The 9,766-nt window shown below is 41.6% G+C and overlaps 1 protein-coding gene across 2 annotated transcripts in view; it reads right to left on the bottom strand.

The window, feature by feature from the left end:
• znf395a (zinc finger protein 395a) overlaps nucleotides 1-8,829 on the bottom strand; it is a 13,427-nt gene extending 4,598 nt beyond the window's left edge. The window contains exons 1-9 of one of the 2 annotated variants that reach the window (XM_050073118.1): nucleotides 8,708-8,743; nucleotides 6,303-6,438; nucleotides 3,693-3,886; nucleotides 3,253-3,410; nucleotides 3,059-3,168; nucleotides 1,965-2,167; nucleotides 1,774-1,874; nucleotides 1,226-1,505; nucleotides 562-642 (exon numbers count right to left, since the gene is read on the bottom strand). In XM_050073118.1, coding sequence (XP_049929075.1) covers nucleotides 562-642; nucleotides 1,226-1,505; nucleotides 1,774-1,874; nucleotides 1,965-2,167; nucleotides 3,059-3,168; nucleotides 3,253-3,410; nucleotides 3,693-3,886; nucleotides 6,303-6,438; nucleotides 8,708-8,728 — 1,284 coding nt within the window. In that variant the 5' untranslated portion in view covers nucleotides 8,729-8,743. Of the gene's footprint in view, nucleotides 1-561; nucleotides 643-1,225; nucleotides 1,506-1,773; nucleotides 1,875-1,964; nucleotides 2,168-3,058; nucleotides 3,169-3,252; nucleotides 3,411-3,692; nucleotides 3,887-6,302; nucleotides 6,439-8,707 lie in introns of both variants that reach the window. The other variant, XM_050073196.1, reaches the window with a different exon arrangement.
• Between the last annotated feature and the right edge of the window lie 937 nt (nucleotides 8,830-9,766).

Here is a 9,766-nt window from a genome sequence, read left to right as displayed (position 1 = left end):
TGTTAATTTATTATGCTGATCTGTTCTGTACGACATCTATTGCACGTCTGTCCGTCCTGGAAGAGGGATCCCTCCTCAGTTGCTCTTCCTGAGGTTTCTACCGTTTTTTTTCCCCGTTAAAGGGGTTTTGTTGGGGAGTTTTTCCAATTCCGCTGCGAGGGTCATAAGGACAGAGGGATGTCGTATGCTGTAAAGCCCTGTGAGGCAAATTGTGATTTGTGATATTGGGCTTTATAAATAAAATTGATTGATTGATTGACCACAGAAAGCTGCCCACTTCTTTAAGTATAAGTTAGGTGTTATTCTATATTTTCTTGTCAAACAAACAAACAAAAAACAAACCCCAAAACTGTCAGTTTGCTGCTGCTGAAAACACTGAGAGTGAATCAGACAGGAAATATGACATAAACACCAAAACTAGGAGCTACAAAATGCCAAAATGCTCCACAGAGTTGCAGTCATTGGTAAGAATTCTCTCTGTGTTTGTTACTACCAGTGACATCTTTCACATACATGTAGTCATGTGATCCATTATTAATATAAACATCTTTGAGGACTTACCTGTCTGAGGCAGTTGGTGGGAGGGGCTATCAAACGACTGGTAAGTGAGTTTGAGGCTGTCACATGACTCGGAGGTGGAGCCTAAAATATAAAAAAACAGGGGCATATTTATATTTAAATATCATTAGAAAGTCTCTTTTATGTCAATAACAACACAGGAGAACAACAACACTGCCAGGCATTACTGCGTCTGTACCACAAACATTATGTAGAAAGCTGTACTTAATTTGCAAAGAATTATCCATGACTGGTACAAAAAATGTATTAAACTTAAAGGACTAAAGGTGAGGCTAACCACAAGTCATACTCATCATTCCACAAATACGTTTTCTTCATCATGCAATGTATGAACAATTTCTCTTTATACATAAAATTTTTGTTAAACTTAATTTTCAATGTAAAAACCAAACCAAAAAAATACATATGTGCTAAAGAAAATACACAAAAAAATGGGACATTATATTTAAAGCCCAAGGTTTGAGAGTACAAAAAAAGAAGAAAGATTACGTTAATGGGCTTAATTGTGACTTCAATATTTTTTTCTTAGTCATTTAAAAAAAATAATCAAATGTTGAATTTGAGTTCTTTTTAAATAATGTTATAATGCGTCTTAACATTCATACACAAGACCGCTGTGGATCAGTTTTGATAAGCCCCGCCCTACCTGGTAGGAGTGCTCTGATTGGACCTGCATGAAGCTGCTGGAGACAGAGGGGGCGGAGCGACTCAGGGTGCTGCAGGCTGGTGGAGAGGGAGATGGCGGAGAGGGCGGGGGAGGGCTGGGAGGTGAGGAGGGGGAGGAGTAGGTGGGTGAGGCGGGGGCAGGCCCGGAGAGGAGAGGATGAGTCGGAGACTGCTGCTGCTGCTGCTGGTCCCACTGGGTAACCTCCGTGTAGTAAAAATCCTCCTCACTGCGGGAACAGCGCTCGTGTTCACTGCCACGGCTGTAAGAGGTCAGAAGTCAAAGGTGTTCCATCAGATCATAATTTAGAAAATAAAATAATAATTGACTTATTATGGTGCAAATTCTGGAAGCAGCTGAACCATGTTTTTGAAACTATTGAATAGTTTTCAAATTTTATGATTAGTGACCATTAATAGTTTGCTCTATAAAATGTAAGAAAATAGTGACAAATCTTCAAATATTTAGCTTCCGTATAAACACGACATTATTCCTGAGGAACAGAAGCAGAAGAGAAAGGCGAGTCTTACCACAGGTGAGTTGTCCGGATGTGACGTTTTATTCCCACCACTGATGTCAGCACCTTCCCACAGCTCGGCCACAGACACCTGTATGCTGCCTTCGCTGAGTTCTGCAAGAGGAGACACGCCATCAGTTCTCACCGTCTGCTGTGTCAGCATTTTACTTGCTCTATGACTAAACAATGGTAAAAGCTGCTCACCCTGCGCTTCCGTGGCGCCGGCTCGTCAAACAGCACCTGCTCCATCTCCATGTCCAGCCCTTCGTCAGGAGGCGTAGCTGGGCTGACGTCAGACTCTGCTATTGGTGGAGAGGGGACGGGGCTTCTGATGCCGTGGCTGACGCTCCAGTAGCCGCTGCTGCCGCTGTCGGAGAGATCGCCGGGTACACAGTCCATCGGCGGAGCTAAAACACATATAAAGTTAAACATGCAGTAAATCTAACTCAACAACCCCACTAATTTTAACCAACATTACACGACTTATCTGAATGTCCTCCTAAAAACTAGAATTACCGCCTTGTGGGTGTATGCCTGCACAAACCCATAAAGTTTCTCCTACAGTTGACATTTATGTCTGTTAGAACATGGATGCTTCAAACACATATTCCCTCCAGCACCACAGAAGATCTATACAATCAGCACAGTTTCAAGGTGGACACCCAAGATTTGTGTCACCTATTCAGTATCTGACCAAGAGTCTCCACTTCTGTAACTGAGATATGACATTGTACAATGGCCAGAAAGATGTTTTGGCAGAACATTATGGTGTCACACTGAAGATGACCTTTGACCTTTTGGATATAAAATGTCGTCAATTCATCATTTTATCCCATTAGACATGTGTGTGACATATTACCGTAATTCCTGCAAGAATTCCTGAGTCATGGCCAAAAACATGTTTTGTAAGGTCAGGGTGACCTTTGACCTTTGACCACTAAGTCTAATCAGATCATGCTTGACTCAAAGTGAACGTTTTAGCCAAATTAAGCCAAAGTAATTCAATTAAGGTGTTCTTAGGATATCACCTTCAAGAGAACGAGACAGGCGGGGTCACGGTGACTTTTTTTGCCTTCATATATCACACTTCAAACAAACAAACAAACAATGTAAATACATGAACATGCATGCAACTATGTAGAATGGCACATGAGCCAACGCCAACTCACACTGGATTCTGACCCTGATAATGATCTCAATATTTGAGAACTGAATATATTAATGTGACTTTTACATAACCTAAGCAAACATTAATTATATTTTTATTTATTATTTATTATAGTTTCTTGTTGTTGTACCTGTTGGCTCTGGATGGGCAGGGCTGTGCAGTAGAGGGCTGCAGGACAAACTGCTGAGAACCAGTGCTGCCATCAGCTCGTCCATGTCCACCTTGTCTGGACTTCTCTGACTGCAGGACAAGACCAGTTCAAACGTATTTACTGGGAAATATAACAGAATAAACCAAAACACAGAGACAGAGACCATATCTAACCTTCTGGGGACGTCGATGCAGGAGGAGACATGTCTGCCACAGGATGGAGGCACTGAGGAGGAGGAGGGATGAGATGAAGACCAGACAGGAACATCACTCTGCATGAGGTCAACCTGATCCATCACACTTGAAGATTCCCCTCCACGCTGAAAATACACCTGAGAGAGAAAACAAGCTCAGTGTGACAGACTCCTGTCAATCAAGGCAAACTTTCCCCAAACATCTATTTGTCTCTGACAGTGTTTTCCCACAGGGGTTACTTTCATTGCTCTCTCTGCAGAACTGAAACCTACCCCTGGGATTTTCTGTCCTTTTTCTAAATTAAAACTGTATCTACTGCTGGACTGGGCAGACAAATGTCAACACCTTGTTATTTTAGACAAACTACAACACCAGTTTTGACAGCATTAAAGTATCAAAATGAGGTTTCTTTTTCTTACCTTCAGCTCAGGATGACCTTTGACTCTGCTGATGGCCTGTTGTCCTGCTGCTATTGACATGATGACACTAGTCTCACCCATCTCCTGGCCTATATGTGTCCCTGCTGGTGGGCAGGTGGAGCTTACCAGTGCCCCAAGAGGAGAACGTTTCCCAAGACGAGTCTTTGGTAACATGTCTGTTTGTCTATCTGAATCTGAAACACAGAAATAGAGGAGTGATGTTTCGGGTGCTTTGAGGCTCCCAAAGACAACACATCTCAAACAGAAATAATTTGACAGGGTTAATTATCCCTGCAGACTCTGGGGCGTTGGTTCCCAAGACTCACTTCTCTCTAACTCCACACCTGTGTAGTGTTCAGATGTTGATCCAACTGACGCTGACTCAACTGACATCACTTGAGGGCATTTTCACACAGCTCCCTCTGGACATGCTCAAAGTCACCACCTCTGTGACTCATTTCTATTTTGCCTACACCAAAGCATTATGTCCACAGTCAATGAAGTGTCTGGTGGGGTGATATCCTTACTTCTAATGCGACTTCAGTGTTTACTGAGTCTTAATATCAATCTGTTCTAATATAAACAAAAGCTATATTGCATTGCTTGAATTGCATGTTGTCAGATATGGATTCTTTTTCAGCCTGATGATCCATAAAATGGCCGGTATGCACCAGGCTTTTGCACAACAAAAAACTTTAGGATTCTGGTGCTGACACAATACCCAAGTTTTATCCCTGATGACAACACGATACTTTTTTTTCTTCACATAGTCCATTTACAAGAACTTTGCCAGAACAACTTATCAGGAACTTGCCAGTTTCCTCCTACAACAACATGACCTGAGCAGAGCCTGCTGGGAAAAGTTCAGCTCTGGATTAACTGCTGCCGGTCAGATCTGCACCATGTTTCACAGATCTGAGTGAAATCACAGTGACTCACAGGCTGCAGTGTCATTTACAGTCAGGCCGCTCTGAGTGTGTGTGTGTGTGTGTGTGTGTGTGTGTGTGTGTGTGTGTGTGCAGGATAGCTATAACTGACTGAGCAGAGGATTAAAATGAAAGGAACAGATGGGTTTATCTGTAAAACAATGTTTCTTTATCACATTGCATCTGCTAACTAATGATTATTACAACACCATCAGTACTAAACTGTGTCACTGTGGCAACATGATAAAACACGATGCCCCCCCCACCACCATCCATTCAGGGTTTCCTGTTAATCAGTGACTCACAGTAACCAGAGTTTAGACATGTACAGTAAAATACATTACAACACACTGCCAAAGATTAAAACACAATGTTTTTTGTCCTGTGATTCCCTAAAGAAAATGAGTTTTTGGCAGTTCCACCAAGGAAATATTTCTCCTCTACACTTCTCACGTTTTCATTGAGAAAACTGTTTATGGCCCGAAGAGGTCAAATGATCTGATACAAAAACAGTTATGACAACGTAGAATTCCAACATCTGAAAACAAATGTGTACATCACAACTTATTATCTTCTTCTTCCTCTCTCCCATTAATCCTCAGACGACCCCTCAGATTTATCTGGTGACCCTTTGGAGGGGCCCTACCCCTAGGCTGGGAACCACAGGACTGACTGTGTATAAAGTAGTTAACACTAGCTCCACCTCAAATAGCTACAACAGTACACTAATTCATTGATGCATCAGTATTAATAATCACATAATGTCACATAACTTACAAAGGCCTAAGTTAAGTGTTGAGTGATTCTAATTGTTATAACTGAGTATGATAAAACTTGAACTTGTTGGGTCTAACACTGACTCAAAACAATCATAATATAGTTGGGCTAAATAACCCAACAGTATCAATAAAAAAACACCAACACTGGGCCCAAACACCAAACTGTCCTGGGTATGACTGGTGAGCTGATGGTTTTCTACCCATGACTGCTGGTGAAACTTAACACAGGATTACATCAGTGTTATATTGACCCAAATGAGATCTGTTTCATTCACTTATTTCAAGATTGCATAGACAGCCTATTTTACAAATGTATACAGAAAAAAACGATAAAAACACACACAAAAGCATATATGCACAAACACTGTACAAACCCTGCTGACTGTTTGCAGCTCTGAGCTCTGAACCAATCAGACTCCTTCAGGGCAGAGTTCACACCCTCCACAGTAAGAGTCTTCAATGAACTCGAAAACAGCTACCCATTAAATCCATTACCATTGCATGTCTGAGCCAGTTAGTTTGAGCTCGAAAATGTCCAAAACAAAAGCAAGTCTTGATCTTTAGTTTCTAAACTCTTCACACTGTTTATCCACTTCGAACAATACAACAAGACTCAGGTTACAGGCAGAGAAAAAGAAGCAAAGTTTTTACTGCAGAATTTACTCAAAATAACTCATCCACCATCAATCATGTGACTATTGGACTAGCAAGACAAACTGAAGTAACACAGAGGTGGGAGGGGGACAGTAGCCGAAGTGAAGGCAGCACATTTTCTTTGTGAACTTGAGCAGCTCAGTGTTCATTTACTCAATAATGTATAAACCAGTAAAGTCAGAAGACAAGTAAACAGTTTGCACTATATACAATACAAGTGTAACTGAAAGCATGCATCAGCTGTCACGTACCTGCAGAGTCAGAAGCTCCAAGGAAAAACAACAACACTTCCAGTAAGTCTGAAGGTGTCCACTGCTGCTCATTGGGAGCCAAGAGTGTGTGTCTGCTGCTGCTGCTGCTGCTGCAGGCTGCAGCCAGTCTCAACACCTTCAGGGAGGGAGGAGGTTTACACAAAACATGGACCGGACTATACAGGGACTAACTGGAAGGGAGTTTTATCTCTCACTCAGTATGTTTACATGCACGCTTAAGTCCTTGTCCTGTCCTTGTCCCAGTATACAAGCATGGGAAGGTAATGGATTTATTGACTTAAGTATGTCCAACTCCTCTATGATAGGTGGTCATATGCCCCGTTTCAGCTTGTTAGTATTGGACCTTTTTCTGGCTGACCTCTTACGTCACAGACCAAACAACCAACAAACAAGTTAGCTACAGTTTGCTAGCAGCAAACTGGTACCATGGTGGACAACTTTACAGCTCTGTACATTCTGGAATATACTGGTTTCTAAATGGCTGATGTAACATAATAGTGTTTACATTTTTACACAGAGTTACATAAATTTGTTCAAAAGTGTTCTGTGTTTTAATTTGCTGTTAAACTAGACCTGATATGATCAGTTGACTGATTGATGAGTCTGTTGTTTGGAAAAATCCAAGCAGCAACCTCCAGGGCTGAAAAAGGAAGCCAACGCGAAAGTGCCAAATACTGCAGTTCCATTAATGGCCATTTGAGGCTGACTCCAAAAGCAAGTCAATCCTCACAGACCCCCACGTTAAAATGCCCAACTATACAGCAGAAATGTAAATGTTTACAGCCTGGTACAAAAATGGCTTTGGTCTATAAAGCTTATTTCCCCATTAATGACAACTCATCCATGAGTCAGTCCCACCCCTTGCTCCTCCACAGCTCCACCTTCTCATCCAAATATGGTCACTTCTGACTCCAAAAAAAAACAAGGTCGATGGCTGAAATGCCGAAACCCTGGCTTTAAAACACAAGTCCACAAACCAATGAGTGACGTCCCAGTAGCTACATCCAATATTTTATAGACTCTATGAAAAAAAAAATCAATAATGAACATTTTGTCACTTTTACACCAGTTAATTAAGAAAATAATCTACAGAACGACTGATAATGAAAATAATCAATTGCAGCATTATACAGTAAACATAGTTTCCCTCCATTTGGGGCAATACAAAATACTGGTGTGAATTCTGTGTGCATAGCTCAATAAAGCATGCAAATGGTAAAAATACTGAAATATACTGAAAGTTCAACTTAATACACAGGACATTACAACATGTTATCCACTGCACAGCTCCTCATGGGTTGTTAAAAGGGTACTCCAGTTGTTAAGTATTGCACTTGCATAAAGTCTGAGGACTCATGAGACACATTAACAACAGTATGGTCCAAACCTGTGTCGCAGAGGAGAAGATATCGAGACTTTTAGCCCCAAAACACAAGATCCTACATTTCCCATAACACACCTCGATAAGGTCTTAAAAAGCCTCTCTAAACGTATTTCAAACTCAGTGTGTCAGTCTGTAATGAAACAATAACTAATTCATGCGTATAAACAACCTGTAAATCAGTAACAAGCTGTGGATGTTGACTGTCCTCTCTGCTGGAACTCCTGAGGTCTGACCAGCTGATCTGCTCCAGGTTTTCTCAGCAACCCTTGCGGTGGCTCTCGAGCCTAGTAGTAAACAAGAAAACCACGTGGGGAGCAGCTGGATGCTGATTGGTGGAGCTCAGCCGTGCAGGAACACACCCCACTAAGGTCTGTTGTTTACTGACTCTCTGCACTGGAACAGTGAACATAACTGACACACTGTCAGTGAATACTGTACACCACATTCCTATAATAATCCTGCAACACTCCCATAATACTACTGTCATAAACCACAGTTGTTTTATGGTATCTGCACGTTTGTTTGCATAACTTTTGTTTCTTTAGTGGGAAACAACCAGCTGCAGGAGGACTGACATGTTGTCCACACAGTAGCCTACTACACACAGTATTACAGTAGAGCTGTGGACATTACAGTGGCACAGTCAGCAGAGTAAAAGCTCCCTTAGCGTCTGGTTAGTATTTCCATAACATTCTTATATTTCCAAAGTGTCTCTGTGCTCTGTGCTCTAACTCTGCATGTTTCACACAGAGAAAGATTACTAATACTCCCATAATATTTTTATACTTAATGGCAGTGCCTTATGAAACTCTGCAGATGCAATGGTGATCCATATTTAACAGTAATGCACAGAAAGCAGCGACAAGCAGAAGTGCAGAACGACATATAGTGCGTGTTAGACAAAAACACCAAGCAAATGGCACAAAATAATCCTGGATTGTAGGGATGTTAAAGAGATACTATAAGAAGTGTCAGATGAAGGGACTGTAGTGTTTCTCACCAGTTTTTGTACGTGCAACATTCATGTTTTTGCAGTTTCCATCTGTGTGATGCTCCGCTGAACTGCTGCATGTAGTAAGTGCTGTGTGTTGTGGCACGGTGTGTAGTAACAGTGTGTGACGGCGACAAAGAGCAGCTTGTAGGCGGAGATCAGTCCTTCACTGATTACATAACCCAGTCTGAGTGTATGTGCGTGTGTGTGTCTGTGCGGAGCTGCACGTAGCAGCAGCAACACAGCAGCGTTGCACGCTCGTGAGTTACGTGCTGATACTGACGGACCTGCTGTTGTTAAAGGAACAGGGAACATAACGCCGTGTTCTATTTAGCCTGCATGTTGAGTTCAACCCACTCTGAGGACAGTGTGCTACTGCTAGTGCCACCAGCAGGACCAGCAGCAGCAGCAGCAACAACAGCAACAACAACAACAACAACAACAACAACAACAAAATAATAATAATAATTCAAAAGAAACAAAAAAAAACCCGATTGTGAATCATAAATGAAAGAAAATGAATCAACCAATAAATCAGATATTTAAAAAAGAAAGAAAGAAGGGAACAACTAATAATATAATTCTGCAGTGTTTAATTTTTATTTTAATCATTTTATCATGTTAAAAACTGGAAGTAACCATTTTCAACCAGTGACATGAATACTTTTTAACTGTTTTTTGTTTTTGTTTTGTTTTTTCAATTTTTAAGGGTTCAATCCCAGTCCCAGGGCGGCAGTAGCTTAGTCCATAGGGACTTGGGTTGGGAACCGGAGGGTCGACTGTTCGAGTCCCCGTCTGGACCAAAATATGGAGCGTGGACTGGTGGCTGGAGAGGTACCAGTTCACCTCCTGGGCACTGCCGAGGTGCCCTTGAGGAAGGCACCGAACCATCTCTCCACTTTGTGCATGTATAGGTCCTGTTTGTGCGTGTGTGTCTTTCGGATCTGTGTGTAATTGACAAGCAAGAGTGAAAACATTGAATTTCCCCTGGGGGGGGATTAATAAAGTAAATAAACTAAACTTAATAAAAATAAAGAATAGAAATAAATATGACCCAAGTGGCCAAAT

The sequence above is a fragment of the Epinephelus moara genome, chromosome 1 (genome assembly GCF_006386435.1).
Source record: "Epinephelus moara isolate mb chromosome 1, YSFRI_EMoa_1.0, whole genome shotgun sequence".
Lineage (NCBI taxonomy): Eukaryota > Metazoa > Chordata > Actinopteri > Perciformes > Serranidae > Epinephelus > Epinephelus moara.
This window is presented reverse-complemented; position numbering and strand designations above follow the sequence as displayed.